We start from the raw sequence: 18657 nt of genomic DNA, 5'->3' as shown, positions 1-18657 counted from the left end.
CTCCAGATCTTAAGTCTTTGAACACTGAGTAGGTGGTGGGGTCATTTTCTGAGAGGCAGAGAGAGCAGGTTTGTGAGAGAATAGGAAGCCAAGAACTTTATTTTGGATAGATTAAATTTGAGGTGCCTATTAACATTTCTCAATATCGAGGACCTTGAAAAATGATTTTAGCATTATGGTGGGGAGGGAAATCTGACTGGGGAGGTTACAGAGTGAATGGGGATGAGGAAGAAGAGACAGTGATTGTAGGCAACACTTTTAAGGCATTTTGCTGAAAAGGGCAGCTGAAAGGTGGATCAATAGCTAGAGGACAATCTAATTTTGGAAAAAATTTACCTTGATATTCAGCATTTCAATGTTTGCACCTTTAAGTGTGGGTTTCAGGTGTAAGAAATTTTTAAAATTAAGCTTTCCTATTCTACTTTTCAAGAATCTGTTTTATCGTTAAAGAACTAGGGGTCAAGTAATAATGTTTTTAAATTTTTTAATTTAGGCAGTATCTTACCTTCTTTGCTATAGCTACAAAGCAATGCATTTAAAATGTTTTTTATTTCTTCAAGGCTGATAAAGAATTCGTATGGTCTTTGTGGAAACGCCTCCAGGTGACAAATCCAGATGTCACACAAGCAGTCAGTTTGGTTGTGGAAAGGTGAGGTACTAAGTTATTTTCCTATTGGTATTTAGTTTATCGAATTTGTTTCTTTTCATTATTAAAATTAACACTTAGCATTAATCTCCTGAAAGGATTCATTTGATTTCCAGAGGAAAGTTGAGCATGATTTTATAGTTATTTGACTTATTTCAAGGTGTGTCAATATGCTAAGTACAGCTAAGCCTTATCTTCTGCTCATATTCTGACATATTTGGGGAGTTTGCAGGTAAGAGATACAACTATGACCTACACACTGTGTATGTGCGTGTATGTGCAGGTGTGTTTTGAGCTTTTTCTGCTCCACTTTAAAAATTCGAGAAGTTCCTGTTGTTTGGCTTCAGAGACTGCCCCTGTAGATACATTCCTAGACATGATCTTTACTAGACATGGCTCAGTTTTTTTCCCCGTAAGATAATTGGAGTGTGTACTTGAGAGCCTGAGATGACCTTGCCAGAATAGAGTAAGTGTTCTGGAATAGGTTGAGAGATTTCACTCAGCACTCTGTATTACTCTGTAGGGGATGCCCAGTCATTTAACTATAGATTATTGGGCCTCTCCTTGGTCATTAGAAACAGTGGAGTGATGCTGGGTACTCTTTATCAAACATTTGGTATACAGTAGTCCCATGACACTTACATAGCAATTAAAACACTTGCTTTCCTATTAAATGGATTTCATTACATTTTGTAAATGAGAAGCTAAGCATATGGTTGCCTTTTCCTTTTTCTTTATTGGAGTTATGATTATATAATCTGAATATCATTTTATGATAACTTGAACTATATTCACCTTTAGAGTTTCTAGCCCTGGGATCATTCTAATATTGTCTGGAATTTGACTTTGAAAAATCTGTGATACATGCCTATGTCTAATTTTAGCATTCCTGATTATTGGGAACTTTTAAATAGTTTCTTCTCATGGTCCTGTATGTCTAATTCATCAGTTTTTTCCCTTTGGATGATCAGAATTAAGTCTTTTGTTGAAGTACCTTTGTTAGTTCCTCAATCTTTCTTGAAATTAAATGTGATTCCTCTCAGTTTCTCTGTTTTTTAGTAGAATAGACCTTTAGAAGATATATTCTTGGGATTTCTTTTGTCATTTCTGTAATTCTTTCATTATCCTTCTCTCCTTTTATTTGTATATATATTTTTACAACTTTCTAAAGCTGTTCTTAATTTACCCTTTATTCTTGGTTGAGACAGAAACAATAAAATAATTTAAGGCCATTTTTATTGTTCTTTAAGATTTTTATTTTTCACATTTTATAATATATATAATATATGGTCACATAAAAGTGTATCAAGAATTTATAAATAAATATATATATATGTTTTGGGGTGAGTACTCAGAAGCCTTTTGCTCATAATGTAGGTAATGGGAAATTTTGGAGGTTTTTGCTTTACAACCATGATCTTCAGAACTTTATATTTGGAGAATTTATTAAAATGCAGATGTTCAAGCTGGATTTAGCAAAGGCAGAGGAACCAGAGATCAAATTGCCAACATCTGCTGGATCATTAAAAAAGCAAGAGAATTCCAGGAAAACATATACTTCTACTTTATTTGGCTACTATGCCAAAGCCTTTGACTATATGGATCACAACAAACTGTGGAAAATTCTTTAAGAGATGGGAATACCAAACCACCTTACCTGCCTCCTGAGAAATCTGTATGCAGGTAGAAAAGCAACACTTAGAACTGTACATGAAACAGCAGATTGGTTCCAAATCAGGAAAGGAGTATGTCAAGGCTATATATTGTCATCCTGCTTATTTAACTTATATACAAAGTACATCATGTGAAATGCTGGGCTGGATGTAGCACAAGCTGGAATCAAAATTGCTGGGAGAAATATCAATAACCTCAGATATGCAGATGACACCACCCTTATGGCAGAAAGCGAAGAAGAACTAAAGAGCCTTTTGATTAAAGTAAAAGAAGTGAGTGAAAAAGTTGGTTTAAAACTCAACATTCAGAAAACTAAGATCATGGCATCCAGTCCCATCACTTCATGGCAAATAGATGGGGAAACAATGGAAACAGTGACAGACTTTATTTTTTGGGGCTCCAAAATCACTGGAGACGGTGACTGCAGCCATGAAATTAAAAGACACTTGCTCCTTGGAAGAAAAGCTATGACAAACCTAGATAGCATATTAAAAAGCAGAGATATTCCTTTGCCAAAAAAGGTCTGTCTAGTCAAAGCTATGGTTTTTCCAGTCGTCGTGTATAGATGTGAGAGTTGGACTGGAAAGAAAGCTGAGCACCAAAGAATTGATGCTTTTGAACTGTGAAGTTGGAGAAGACTCTTGAGTGTCCCTTGGACTGCAGGAGATCCAACCAGTCCATCCTAAAGGAGTTCAGTTCTGAATATTTATTGGAAGTACTGATGCTGGAGCTGAAGCTCCAATACTTTGGCCACCTGATGCAAAGAACTGACTCATTTGAAAAGACCCTCATACTGGGAAAGATTGAAAGCGGGAGGAAAAGGGGATGACAGAGGATTAGATGGTTGGCTGGCATCAGTGACTCCATCGACATGAGTTTGAGTAAGCTCTAGGAGTTGATGATGGACAAGGAAGCCTGGCATGCCACAGTCCATGGGGTCGCAAAGAGCTGGACATGACTGAGTGACTGAATTGAACTGATTAAAATGGAAGAGGAGACCCAGGAGTCTTTAAGCTTTCCAGGTAATTCTGATGTCCATAGATCATATGATTAGATACCTTGGAATTCAAATTGACCTTTAAAATTGGCAACCTGTAATTTGCATTTCTAATTTTATAATTACGTAAATATTTCTTTCCTTGAGAACCATGTAACATGTTTGGACTTGATATAGGAAATAATATGATTAAAGAAAGAATATTCTAAGTATTAATGTCAAATAGAATTTCTTTTTTATAGTTCATTAATTAGCCAAATTTTGCTACATTCAAGTCATTTTATATTTGTGCCTTGGTCTTCCTAGACAACATTTTTTTCCCTGGTATTTCTAATTGCTTTTCTTTTCTAGTGTTTCTTACCATAAAGAATGTCAGTGTTCAAACATTTAAATGGTGGGCTGAAGACATTCTTCCTTGGGCCCTTGGTTTATGGTATGAATTTTGGCCAGGTGGTTTTTAAACCTACTCATAGCTGTGATCTAGGATTTCTTTTTATTGCACTCCTGAACTAGTTCCAGAGTTTCTAGAATCCCACATCTTTTTTCTTTTGTTGAATTATATTTTTGAAGTTTTTTTTCTCAGGAGGGATGCATAAGTGGTTCATTTTCTGACTCCTTATATGCCCAAAATGTCATTCTTTTGTACTTGTGTTTGATTAATACTTTAGCTGAACATAAATTTTAAGTCCATCTAATTTCCCTCAGATTTTTTAAAAGTATAGCAGTGGTGTTATCAAGTGTATTTGTGATCCCAGTGCAAGTGAGATTGTTATTTCTTTCTAGGTAGCTTGCTTGAAGTTTTTAGGATTCTCTCTCTCTATTTTCAGAGAAGGCAATGGCATCCCACTCCAGTACTCTTGCCTGGAAAATCCCATGGACGGAGGAGCCTGGAAGGCCGCAGTCCCTGGGGTCGCTGAGGGTTGGGCACGACTGAGCGACTTCACTTTCACTTTTCACTTTCCTGCATTGGAGAAGGAAATGGCAACCCACTCCAGTGTTCTTGCCTGGAGAATCCCAGGGACGGGGGAGCCTGGTGGGTTGCCGTCTATGGGGTCGCACAGAGTCAGACACGACTGAAGTGACTTAGCAGCTTAGCAGCTATATATTTTAAAATTTCAGCATTGTTTATTAATTTGAACCTTTTAAAAATTCAGAATCTCAGCCTTTGTGGGGTTCTTTCAACATCAAGACTTAAGATTTTATTTTAATTGAAGAAAAATATGATTCTTATATTTTCCTCCTTGTCTGTTCTTTACACTCTTAGAGGTTGGACCTTCTGGACTTGGCCTTCTTTTCTATCTTATTTTCTGTCTTTTAATTTTATCTCCTGAGTGGTTTTATTATGTTTTATTGCATCAATATATAGATGTTTTTTAATTTTAGAAGTCAAATTTTTATTTCTAACGTTTTTCTTATTTGGTTTTTACTTTTTCATAAGTCTTCTTTAAAAGAATGACTTTTTAATCTTTTTGATTATAATTTTTAAGTTCTTTTCTGTTTCTGACATTATCTTTGTTTCCTGTTGGTTAACTTTTATCCCTACTTTTTTACTTTAATGCTGATGGTTTCCTTCAAGTGTATGATGGTTCTTTACTGTCATATTTTTTGTGTGAAAGTGTAAATTGCATAATGTAGAAATGTTGCTTTTAATGAATTTGCATTTTTCTATATTTGTTTACCAAAATGTTTCTCCTCTGAATGAGAGGATTGACTGTGGATATTGTGTAAGAGAAGGGAGCGGACTATCAACAAGCTTTCCTGAGGGATGTATGGCAAATGGGCTTCACTATACAGAATGAAAAGTAGACTCTTAAATCTTTCCCTTTTCTGATTGTATTGTTTGTCCCAGAAACCATAGTGGGGACCTTTTTCAGGAACATGGTTCTTTTGGGTAGTCTTGGGCCATTTATTGTAGGCAAATATTGCAGGTAGCTCTTTTGAACATGGATGAATAGGAAGCCCAGATTTTTGATTAATGGTTCTTTAGTCATCTTGATCCTGTACTTAGTAATTGGGTAATTAGAGCCTCTCTGGGCCTCTTCCAGAAAAACTAGCTTCCTCTTCCATTATAGACAGTGTGTAGATTTTGATTTTTCTCTTCTGGATTTGTCTCTGTGTGTCCATCCTTCTGTTGGTCAGATATTTGTCCATTTTGGAACCCTCTACTTATTTCCAGGCTAGGAGACTCAAGGCAGTGTGATTTAGGCATGTCAGTGCCATGTTGGTTCATTTTTTTCAAGAGGACTATAATGACCATTTTCTTCAAGAGAAGATAATATTTTTAGAATTATAATATCTTTTATTTTGATATGTCATCTTATTTAACCAGTATCTTACTGTACATTACAGTTACTTTATTTTTTAAAAAAATTTATGATGATCTTTCATGATGAATGGCCTTGTGGATAGTTTTATCTACAAGGATAAATGGTCTTAACCAGTGGTGCTACTGACACGGTATATGAAGGCGGGAAATGCTAAATATCCTGAATTAAATAGGATGCTCTTGCTCAATTAAATAACCCTTGGAGATATTGGGTGTTCATTCCAGACCACTGTTGTAAAGTGAATAGTAAATAAAGTGAGTCACACCAATTATTTGTTTTCAAGTGTATATAAAAGTTATGTTTATACTATACTGTAGACTATTAAGTGCACAACAGCATTATGTCTAAAAACAATGTACATAATTTAAATATATTGCTAAAAAAATGCTCTCATCTGGGCCTTCAGTGAGTTATACACTTTTTGCAATAGTGACATCAAAGATCACTCACTGATCACAGATCATCATAACAAATATAATAATAATGAAAAAGTCTGACATATTGTGAGAATTACAAAAATGTGACAGAGAGACATTCAGTTAATGTTGGTGCTGGTAGATTTGTTTGATGAAGGGTTTCCACAAACCTTCAATTTGTAAAATGTAGTATCTGTGAAGCACAATAAGCAAAGTTCAATAAAATGAGTTATGCCTGTACTGCTTCAAATGCCCTTGGTCCCCTTTTGGAAAAATGCTTGTCTTACCAGTAATTCTTTTTTTTTTTTTTTTTTTAACCTTTTTGGTACTGTATTATATGCCTTAGAAATCTTTTTGGTGGGGTGTCTATATACATATTTTTGGGTTGCACATGTTTTACTTTTTATTATGGAAAATTTTAATTTGATGTAAAGGCAGAGAAAATACATTAATGAACTCCCATGTTTATTCATCACCCAGCTTGAACAGTTGTCAGCACACGACCAATCTTGTTTCATCTGTAAACTTATTCTTCCTTTCTTTTGCTCTGCTGCCTCTACCACTGATGGATTATTTTGAAGGAAATTCCAGACATCATGTTATGTTACCCACGATTACATTGGTGTTTACAGTCAGTTCTTTTTATTCACAGGAGAGCTCATGACTGATGGTACTATAACTCATGCCTGAACATGGTTTGTCTAACACAGTCTTTTCTCCATAAGCAAGTCATAGCCTTCTTGCACTTAAGAACACTAGACAGCACTTCATCACTGTGCTTGGTGGTCATTTGAAACCGCAAAATCATCAACAAAGGGCAAAGATGTGAAAAATGTGGTACTAAGTAGACCATGTGAAGAATACTTGTTTACAGTATGAGAGCTGAAACCAGAAGACAGAGTGTTCCCTTGTTTGACTTCAGCTGGGAACATGTGGCTCAGGTGACTTACATTTTTCACCACTTTGTACATGTCTGCAAATGACTGAAAAAGTGCCTGGGTATTGATTTTATGCTTACAAGTAAGTTTTAGTAAGTAGGAAAGTTCACAAGTTCTGGATATGTGAATAAGTATTGACTCTATCTCTAAAAGATAAGCCTTTTAAAAAATATAACCATGAAATCTTTTTCATACTTAGAATTCTATAATTATTCCCTAATATAATCAAATATCCATTTTCAGATTTCTCCAGCTTTCTCATAACTTTCTTTTGAAAGGTGGTTTGTTCCTATGAGGATTCAAACATAGTCTACCCACTGAACATATGGGTTCCTTCTCCTTCTCTCTCCTTTTCTTTGCAGTTTATATTTGGAATAAGTTGGGTTGTTGATCCTGTAGAGTTTTCCACATTCTGGATTTTTCTGATTGTAATTTTTTTTTACTCTATAATTATCATACATTAGTAATGAGACCTAGAGGTAATTTATTCAGTTTCAGGTTTGATGTTTTGGCAAAGAAATCTTCTTTGGTGTAATATGATTCTTAGTACATCACATCAGGAGACACATAGTATATTGTCCAAATCTCTTTTTTTTTTTGCATTGTTGTGGTTGATCGCTGGGTTGTATTTCTTTAATCTAGAACAGCCTATCTTCTTCTCTTAATGGGTCAGTTTGGGTGATATTTAACAATGTTAAATCTTAACAATCTTAAATCTTCTATATTATGAACATGAAATATGTTTCCAGTTATTTATATCTTCTAAAATTTCTTGAAATAATGTTTTATAGTTTTAGAGTATGTTTGAAACTTTTTTGATAACTTTATTCCTTAATATTTTATTCTTTCTGATTTTATTATAAGTGGAATTCTTTTCTTAAGTTTATTTTCAGATTGTTTAGAATGGCACCCCACTCCAGTACTTTTGCCTGGAAAATCCCATGGACGGAGGAGCCTGGTGGGCTGCAGTCCATGGGGTCGCTAAGAGTCGGATAGGACTGAATGACTTCACTTTCACTTTTCTGCACTGGAGAAGGAAATGGCAACTCACTCCAGTGTTCTTGCCTGGAGAGTCCCAGGGACAGAGGAGCCTGGTGGGCTACCATCTATGGGGTTGCACAGAGTTGGACACGACTGAAATGACTTAGCAGCAGTAGCAGCAGCAGTATAGATTACAATCGATGTTTTTTATATTGATTGCATATCCTGCAAGTGTGCTGAGCTCATTTTTCAGTTCTAATTTTTTGGGTAGATTCCTTAGGATTTTCTACTTACAAGATCATGTAATCTGCAAATAGAAATAGTTTTGTTTCTTTTATTCCAAACTTGGTGCCTTTTGTGTCTTTCTCTTGGCTACTTACCCTGGTTAGAACCTTAATACATTGTTGAGTTGAAGTGGCCAGAGCAGACAACTTTGTTTTACTCCTGATCATAGGGAGAAAACACCCAGTCCTTCACCACTAACTATAAAATTATCTGTCAGTTTTTCATAGATGTCCTTTAGCAAGTTTAGGAAGTTCCCTTCTAGTCCTAGTTTGTTAAGTGTTTTTATTATGAAAGGTAGTTGAATTTTTTCAAATATATCTTCTGTATCTATTGATATGATCATGTGATTTTTGTTTCATATTTTAGTGATATGATTTATTATGATAATTGATTTTCAGATATGAAACAACCCTTAAAACAACCCTGGAATAAATTCCACCTAGTCATGGTATATAATTCTTTTAATATGTTGTTGAATTTTGTTTGCTAGTATTTGTTTAGAACTTTTGCATCTATATTGATGAGAGATTCTTAGTCTGTAGTTTTCTTATGATGTTTCTGTGTGTTATTTTGTATCAGCGTAATACTGACTGTATGAAATGGGTTGGGAAATACTCTCTTCTATTTTTTTGAATTTTTTTCTTTTAATAATCGGTATTAATTCTTCTTTCAATGTTTGGCAGAATTCAGGGGTGAACCCATCCAGGCCTGGACTTTTGTTTGTGGGTAATTTTTTAAAAAATTACAATTAGAATTTCTTTACTTATTACAGGTCAACTCAGTATTTTATTTTACTTTTGGTATTTGTGTTTTCTAGGAATTCACCTATTCCTTTTATGTATCTAATTTGCTGGCATACAATTTTTCACAGTATTCCTTTATAATGCTTTTTATTTTTGTTAGGTTAGTGGTAATATACCCTTTTTTCTTTCCAATTCTGGTAGTTTGAGGCTTCTTTCTTTTTAATATTGTCAGTATAGCTAAAGGTTTGTCAGTTTTGTTGATCTTTTCAAGGAACCAGCTTTTGGTTTCCATCCATTTTCTGTTGTTCTGTTGCTAAGTTGTGCGCAACTCTTTGCAACCCCATGGACTGTAGCACACCAGGCTTTCCTGTCATTCAGTATTACCCAGAGTTTGCTCAGACTCATGTCCATTGAGTTGGTGATGCTATTTAGCTATCTCATCCTCTGTTGCCTGCTTCTCTTCCTGTCCTCAATCTTTCCCAACATCAGGGTCTTTCCCAGTGAGTCAGCCCTTTACATCAGGTGGCAAAAGTATTAGTGCTTCTGTATTGTTTTTCTATTCTCTATTTCATGAATTTCTTCTCAAGTCTTTATTTCTTCTTTGTAATTGCTTTAGGCTAAATTTGCTCTTATTTTTCCAGTGTCTTATGGTAGAACATTAGGTTACTGTTTTCAGATCTTTCTTCTAGCTAAATATAGGTATTTATAGGTATACATTTTTCTCTAAGCACTATTTTAGCTGCATCCTATACATTTTGATATTTTATGCCTTATTTTTGCTCATCTTAAAGTATTTTTTGATTTATCTTTTGATTTCCTCTTGACTTTTTTTTTTAATGCTATTTTGTTTAATTTCCACACATTTGTGAATATTTTCATTTGATTTCTAATTTTATTTCATTGTGGTCAGAGAACATACTTTGCATTATTTTTATCTTTTTACATTTATTGAGTTTTTAAAAAAATAGTCTAACATGATTTATCCTGAGAATGTTCCTTATACACTTGAAAATTATATAAATTTAACTGTCATTTTTTAGAGGGGTATCTGATGATGTTTGCAAGGTCTAGGTTGTAGTGTTGCTGAGGTCTTCTGTTTTCTTGTTGATCTTCTGTCTACTTGTCTGTCTGTTATTGAATGTGGGTGTATTGATATTATCCAGAGAAACAGAGCAATGGCACCCCACTCCAGTACTCTTGCCTGGAAAATCCCACGGACGGAGGAGTCTGGTGGGCTACAGTCCATGGGGTCGCTGAGGGTCGGACACGACTGAGCGACTTCACTTTCACTTTTCACTTTCATGCATTGGAGACGGAAATGGCAATCCACTCCAGTGTTTTTGCCTGGAGAATCCTAGGGACGAGGGAGCCTGGTGGGCTGCTGTCTACGGGGTCACACAGAGTCGGACACGACTGAAGTGACTTAGCTTAGAGAAACAGAACCAAAAGGACATGTGTGAGTATAATTATAGAAAAAGACTTATTATAAAGAACTGGCTTACATGATTTTGGAGACTGGCATGTCTACATCTGTAGTATGATCAGTTTGAGACCAGGAAAATTGATGGTGTAGATAAAGGCAGTCTCTGGAGATTTTTATTTCAGGAATGCTGGTCTTTTTATTCTGTTTAGGCCTTCAACTGATTGGATAAAGCCTACTTACATTATGAAGGGTATTATGCTTATTTAGAGTTCACCAATTTAAATGTTAATCTCATCCAAAAATGCCCTCCAAGTTGACCATCACGGTGGCTATTGAAGTCTCCAACTATTATAATTGAATTGTCCATTTCTTATTTCATATCTGTCATTTTTCCTTCATGCATTTTAATCCACTATTAGGTACATATGTGTTTATAAATGTTTTGTCTTCCTGATGGAGTGACTCTGTCAGGAACTTGTTATAAAATGTGCCTCTTTCTTAGTGACTTTTTTGCTTAAAGTTTATTTTGTCTGACATTAGTGTAGTTACTCCATCTTTCTTGTGGTTGGTATTTACCTATGTTTTTTCTCATTCTTTACTTTCAATGTATTTACGTCTCTGAATCTTTCTTTTGCATTAAGTGAATATTTTCTAATATAGCACTTTAATTTCTTTATTTTTTCACTATATTTTTTTTGAGATTTTTTAAAAAGTCATTGCTCTAAGATTTACCGTATGTATCTTAACAAATCAGGTCCAGGTTTAGCCAAGCTTAATTCCAGTGATATATAGAAATATTACTGAAATACAGCCATATTCTCTTTAATCCCTTTTTGTGGTATTGTTATACATATTATCTATTAATATTACAAACACAACAATACATTATTATAATTATTGCTTTATTATTTGTAGTCGTTTCCTTAGCCCAATAAAAGTTTGCTAATACCTACCTCATTTATGCTGATACTGGCAATTATATTACACATGATACATTTTTATATGTTTTGAGCCTGTGAATACATTATATACCTATTACTTTAAGCAATTGCTTTACAAATTAGTTAAGAGAAGAAAGTAGAAAGAAATGTACTTTAAAATGGTCTTTTATTATAATTATATAATTACCAGTAAATGTTTGTTTTCACATGTGGATTCAAGTTACGGTCATCCCTCAACATCCACTGAAGACTGGATCCTGGAACCCCACAGATACCTAAATTCTAGGATCCTCAAGTCCTTTGCATAAAATGGTATATGTTTGCATATAAACTATGCATATCCTCTTAAAGTGTAAATCGTCAGCATCTCTAGATTACTTATAATACCTAGTGCAATGTAAATGCTATGTAAATAGCTTCATATATAATGTAAATAAAATGTAAATAGTTGCCAGCACATGGCACATTTGAATTTTGCTTTTTAGAACTTCCTGAAAAAAATTTTTTTTCAACAATCTTTGAGTCGCAATTGATTGATTCCGTGGATGTGGTAGCCATGGGTATGGATGGCTGTACTGCCTTGAATCACTTGGTTCTTTTATAATTTCTTTCTCTTTCTGATTTCCTCTATTTGATGTGATATTGTTATGATATCTTTCTTTACTTTTAAAACCATGGTTTATTTAGTTTTATGAACATGTTTATAATGGCTACTGTGAAGCCTTTTTTCTTTTTTCCAAATATGGTCGCTTTCCCAGATAGTTTCTTATCTGCTCTTCTTCCTAGTGTATGGGTGATGTTTTCCTGTTTTTTTGCACAAGAATTTTTTGATGGAAAGTGAATATTTGAGATATTATATTGTAGCAAATTTGGTTACTGTTCTCCTGCACCCTTTTCCTCCAAACCTGTTTATTTAATTGGTGACCAATTGGATTATGTTAGTAAAGTCTGTTTCCCCTCCCACAGTGTTAAGTCTCTGATGTTGCTTTTAAGGATATGTGCAGCTTTGGAGAAGGAAATGGCAACCCACTCCAGTATTCCTGCCTGGAGAATCCCATGGACAGACGAGTCTGGCAGGCTACAGTCCACGGAGTCACAAGAGTCAGACACGACTTAGCGATTAAACCACCGCCAGCTTTGGGTATGCTTACAGTCATCCTAGCATGACTGTGATTTTGGTTTTCCTCTTTTTTTCGACCACAACCAGTCTTCACCAATTGGTGGCTTCAGTAATTGGTAGCTGATTGCTCAGTTGTTTTCAACAATGCCCTAGAGCATAAAATGCTTCACAAACCAATGTAATCAAATTGTGACTCCTTTGATATTTCTGAGTCAGTGTTTGATATTATTATTTTCAACCCTTGAAGGACTTCTTTCATCCTTATTCCTCTCCTGCAAATAAGCAGGCCTACAACTTAGCCTGTGTCTTAACTCTCCTTCCAGTTGTTTTTACCATAACCTACATTCTTCTTGAGAGTGCCTCTAGACTTGAACTTCTTCACACTGTGTTGCAGATGAAGTCATTTCCCTTTGGGAAGAGATTAGGATTGCATACTTTGTATCCTGCCTCTCCACCCCATATTTCCAACCAGGCAAAATCTGAGCCAGGCCTCTGGAGGTGGGACAGTATCATGCTTCTCTGAGTGATACCTCCTTTCTATGTGCTGATTTCAGTAATCTTAGGTTCTCTTGACTTGCCTCTCCTGGTGTAGAACCACTATGTCATAAGCTAGAGCAAGGGTGTTTGGGTCTCCAGTATTCTCGACACTGTACACCTGAGATGGAATCTTTATTCCACAGACAGATGCTGAACAGAGAATGGGGTCTTCACCACTCAACTGCACTTGCCTGGGATTTGTCTGTAGCCAGAGTTACCTATGTGTTAGGGAGGGGAGGATGAGAAATGGTGATATCTTGCTCCTCCTGGGAAGAAAAGTTCTCTGACTGGGAACTTGGAGAAAATAGAGTCTTGTTTTCTTAGCTGTATCAATCTGGAGTAGACTCTTCACCTTCCTGAGCACGGAGGGTAGAGGGGAGGAAATGGTCTTAGTTCAGATACCATGTGTGTGCTTAGTCTCTCAGTCGTGTCCAACTCTTTGTGACCCCAAGGACTATAGCCCACAAGGCACCTCTGTCCATGGGGATTCTCCAGGCAAGAATACTGGAGTGGGTTGCCATGCCCTCCTCCAGGGGAACTTCCCAACCCAAGGATTGACCCCAGGTCTCCTGCATTGTGGGATGATTCTGTACCATCTGAGCCACCAGGGAAGCCCTCAGTTACCATAAGATGTTTTAAATAAATTTTTTTTTTTCTCCCAGTAGCTTTCACCAGTATCACTAGGTAGTGGGTTGGCAGAGCTCCTCAAACTGTCACGTGAGAAGTTGATCTCCCAGTGTTTGCTCTTTTGGGCTGCTAAATTTTGGGGTAATTTGTTATCTAGCAATAGACGGCTTACATACCAGACAGAAGGCTTAAGCGTGCTGTGCTTCGTCACTCAGTTGTGTCTAACTCTTTGGGACCCCATGGACTGTAGCCCACCAGGCACCTCTCTGTCCATGGGGATTCTCCAGGCAAGAGTACTGGAGTGGGTTGCTGATAGGGCCCACGTAGGGTCTCGTTGTTAAGGTGGCTCATTATGTTGACCTCGCAAACAGAATAAAATCAGTGATCCTTGAGACTGACCAAATTGCCCAAATGACATTCTGTTTTTTCACTGGTGCCTATCTTCTCAAAGCTATGAGACCACCAGATTCCAGACCTCTGGCTATGTGACCATTTCATTGAAAGACCTTTCCATTTCATAAGAAGGACCCTGTGAGAAAGGGAGGATGCTGGTTCTCCTTAAGGGCCAGTCACCCTCTCTTTCCCTCTAATAAATTTCCCTTTTCTTGCCTGACTGCGTGGCTCACTCTCTTTTTCTCTGCACTTGCCTTATAGTTGCCATGACCTCCTTCAGGGGATCTTCCTAACCCAGGAATCAAACTGAAGCTTTCTGCATTGCAGGTGGATTCTTTACCATCTGAGCCACCACAGTTGTATATGATAAATACTGCCTATTGTTTCACCAGATTATACTTCTACTAGCAATGTAAAAATGTACTGATGTTTTTCCACATCTTGACCGTCACATTGTTTTTAATTTTTTGTATCTTTGCTAATCTGAAAGGTAAAAAATAATATACTGAAATAATTTTTACTTGCAATTTTGTTACCATGTGTGAGAGAAGACTAAGACATTGTATATCCTTTTCTGTGGACTTCTTATTTTATATATCTTTCTATATCCCTTGCTTATGGCATTTCCATTTAATGTCCTGTGGTACCCTTCAAATTCAGTGTATTGTGTACAGAACTTATTGGCTTCTCCTCTGAGTTTTTTAACTACCTAACTTTTTCTCTACCACAAACATGCCATTTTCTTCCTTTTCTCTAAATTTCACATTTAAAGAGTAATCTTTGATATTTTTTGGTCTCTTTGAACAGAAAATCAATTCGCAAGTTCAGTCGCTTTTTGTTTTGCCGTGTCACTCAAATCCAGTAATTCCTCTGTGTCCTTAACATCCAGACCCTCCATCTAGGCCCTTAATATCTCAGCTGTGCACATTTTATTGATTTCTTTCTCAAACATCAGTTCTGTTTTACATCTTCACTTTGAGACAAAGCAAGAGATAAGGCACCAAAAATTTTATTAAAAAATTTATTTTAAAGGTGACCAATGAAAATTCTAAGACCTTTTAAATGGATATGTTAGGTAGTTAGAATAGGAAAAAGGAGTCCGAAATGGTGATGGCTAGAAGACAAAGATGGGAGAAGCCTGCAAAAATAGAACAAAGGAAAATCTGAGGACAGGAGTGAGACCCTCAGGTGAAACAAACAGCTCTCCTGGCTAGCCCAGTTTACATAGGACAGGCTCAGGGGGAGGAGACCAAACATATAAAAAGAGGAGCCAAAATTGAGCCTCTCTTTTCTTTTGGGACGGCGTGCCCTCACGACTCTAGGATGTATTTTCTTTTGCTTGCCAAATAAAACTGAGCTTTAACTAAGCTGTAACACTGGTCTGTCGTTTCAAATTTTTGCTGCGGTGAGACAGAACTGAGGAAATTATATACTCCCCCAACAGAGAACTAGAGGAAACATTACCTTTTGGTGCGGATGCCAAGGTGATCCCAAATGTTGCCAGGAAATAGGACTTTAAGATCCAGAAGTGCATGGCCATAATTAAAACAGCTGTCTCCACTGCATTTACTCATTCAACAAATATCAATTGAATGTTATGTGAGTGTCAGATGCTGAGCTAAAAGTTAGGGAGAGTTCTGTGTTTGACCATTAAGGAGTTCTGTCTAGTCAAAAAGTTATTTGTAGAAAGAGAAAATTTGTAATAGAGTTTGCTAAGTACTGTGGTTAAGTATATTCATATTTATGTCATTATTTCTTCCCTTGATCTGGAAAAAGATGTACAAAGAATTATTACTAATTCTATTTAATTAGAATTTTAGCTGCTGATGTTTAGTCACTAAGTTATGTCCTATTCTTTGTGACCCCATTGACTGTAACCTGCCAAGCTCCTCTGTCATGGGATATTGCAGGCAAGAATACTGGAGTGCATTGCCATTTTCTTCTCCATGGGATCTTCCTGACCCAGAGATCACACCCATGTCTCCTCCTTGGCAGACAAATTCTTTACCACTGAGCTACCTGGGAATTCCAAGTAGAAGTTTATGCTACGGAAAATAAAATTTTGATTTTCCTAAGTTCTATTAGAGAATGATATGATATAAATAGAAACATTTGTTATATTATTTTCCTTATGAATTTGTTTTTAGAAAATATTATTTTCTGTGATTTATAGATATTTGTGTTTACCTGCCATTTTATGAGTTTATTATTAACTGCTGTTGCTAGAAGCACATTCTGAATATATCATTTCTTGTTTATTAGCCCTGAAAATCTAATTTCCTTGCTATTATATATAAACTCTCACTTCACACTATCATTAGTGTCATAAGAGCACAGTCACTGTATTTGATCTTTGAATGCATAAGGAAACATTACAACTTGAATAGGTAGGAATGATAAACATTGAAGGAACAGTATTATTTATGGTGTTTCATGGAATAGCAATACATTAGGAACTTGAATTGTTCAACTTTTCTTTGGGTAACTAAATATGTGTCATGGAGAAGGCAATGGCACCCCACTCCAGTACTCTTGCCTGGAAAATCCCATGGACGGAGGAGCCTGGTGGGCTGCAGTCTGTGGGGTTGCTGAGAGTTGGACACAACGAAGTGACTTCACTTTGACTTTTCACTTTCCTGCATTGGAGAAGGAAATGCAACCCACTCCAGTGTTCTTGCCTGGAGAATCCCAGGGACGGGGGAACCTGGTGGGCTGCCGTCTATGGGGTCGCACAGAGTCAAACACCACTGAAGTGACTTAGCAGCAGCAGTAGCAGCAAATACGGGTCATAGTGATTTCTGTGATCCAGCCAGGTTTGTGCCTCAGACAGACTTCATCCTAGCCTTTAAAATTAATAATACATCATTTTGTCTATTAAGAATACTACTTTGAAAAAAAAAAAAGCATACTAGTTTGAGTTTGAAGTATTTAGAACAACAGAAACTGCTATTTTGCTTACTAACATTATGTAAATAATTTTATGGACTTAACCAACAATATATGGTTCTGTCTTTTATGTGTATGTACTCTGTTGCTTAGTTGTCTGATTCTTCGTGTGTTTTATGTAGCTCAGCGTTAAAGTGCTGAGCTTGTGATCTACCTGTAATGTCAAAGAATCCCAGGAACTGTCTTTCTCTGTTTTGTTGCTACTAATCCATTTACCTCATGTGAAGTATTGACTCACTGGAAAAGACCCTGATGCTGGGAGGGATTGGGGGCAGGAGGAAAAGGGGACGACAGAGGATGAGATGGCTTGATGGCATCACCGGCTCGATGGACATGAGTTTGGGTAAACTCCAGGAGTTGGTGATGGACAGGAAGGCCTGGCGTGCTGCAATTCATGGGGTTGCAAAGAGTCAGACACGACTGAGGGACTGAACTGAACTGAACTGAATCCATTCAGAGTTGGGCTATAGCTTCTTTCTAGCTTTTACATTTGCTACTCATGGTAATCTCTTTTGCCTTTCTTTTCTGTTATTTGATATATAAGACAGAAGAGCTACAGTGGTCTAATAAATATGGTCTGTAGCCCTATGTCAGAATGTAAATCAAACTTATGACTTCTAAGTGAAAATCTTGTTAATGATACATCTTTATTTCATAGAAGACCAGTAATAACCAATTCAGAGCCCTGCATTTTGAGTAGTACTACCTTAAGTTTCTGCACTATAATACATACCACCTTCACTAGAAATACTTTAAGCTCTATAAATGAAATAGGATAAATTATGAAGAGAACCAGAATAGTAGTCTTCAAGGAATCACCAACAATTCTTGAAGCCATAATTAAACATACACGAGGAAAATACATCATAAAAGTTCTGTTAAATTTAAAGTTTTGGAAATAATGAAACTAAGAAAATTAGAAAGAGGCATTGATACTTTCTTTGCTTAATTGATAGAGAAGGAAATTATGGGTGGATTTTATTTATTTATGAGCTTCAGATCTCTTTTTGGTGGTGTACCTGATTTGTTCTCCACATGGATGTTTCCCTGAGTTGCTGAATTTGACTGTTTTTTTAACCACCTGATGATGGATTGAGGGAGGTTGTCTGGTGGGAAGGAAGCCTATAGACCACTGGACATGAAGTATGGATTTTAAGTGAGTCTGCTGAAGGAATTTCTATTTGTGTGGGGTAAAGTTATCTTTCTCATGGTTTCAATGGATTAAATGATTTTTCACACTTACTACTGATTTCAGATTAGGTCAGAGGATGTTGACTAGATTCTTATGTAGATTTCTGGTTTGGGTTAGATCTGGAGAATTAGTACTAATGCGTTTCTTTTATTATCATGATAATTATAGAGCATGGCTCAGTCAGTAAAGAGTCTGCCTGCAATGCAGGAGACCCAGGTTGAATCCCTGGGTTGAGAAGATGCCCTAGAGAAGGGCACGGCAACCCACTCCAGTATTCTTGCCTAGAGAATTCCATGGACCGAGGAGCCTGGCGGGCTACAGTCTCTGGGGTCACTAAGAGTCAGACACAACTAAAATGACTGAGCACGCATAGAGCAAAGGAAATTGTATTTAAATTGATGTTAATTCTGTTTCTGTGATTGATTAAATATTTTTAAGCAGATCATATACAGAGACCTCTTCTGCTTTTGT

The 18657-nt window shown here is 36.4% G+C and overlaps 1 protein-coding gene across 19 annotated transcripts in view; it reads left to right on the top strand.

Moving 5' to 3' along the window:
- Positions 1-18657, top strand: part of CNTLN (centlein) — a 363772-nt gene that overhangs the window by 8273 nt on the left and 336842 nt on the right. For 13 of the 19 annotated variants that reach the window (XM_086415000.1, XM_086414981.1, XM_086414999.1 and 10 more), the window contains exon 2: positions 561-649. The exons of 1 other annotated variant lie outside the window; for it this stretch is intronic. Coding sequence is in view for 5 of the 18 variants with exons in the window: in XM_086414981.1 (XP_086271107.1) it covers positions 561-649 (89 nt within the window). In the remaining 13 variants the exon portion in view is untranslated. Of the gene's footprint in view, positions 1-560; positions 650-2490; positions 3343-12378; positions 12513-18657 lie in introns of those variants that run through there. 5 more of the 19 variants (XM_086414983.1, XM_086414991.1, XM_086414984.1 and 2 more) reach the window with 5 other exon arrangements.

Source organism: Bos grunniens, chromosome 8, assembly GCF_055505025.1.
Source record: "Bos grunniens cultivar Pamir isolate PY7600 chromosome 8, Bosgru_T2T1.0, whole genome shotgun sequence".
Lineage (NCBI taxonomy): Eukaryota > Metazoa > Chordata > Mammalia > Artiodactyla > Bovidae > Bos > Bos grunniens.
The sequence above is the reverse complement of the archived record's forward strand: the minus strand, read 5'-3'. Positions and strand labels throughout refer to the sequence as shown.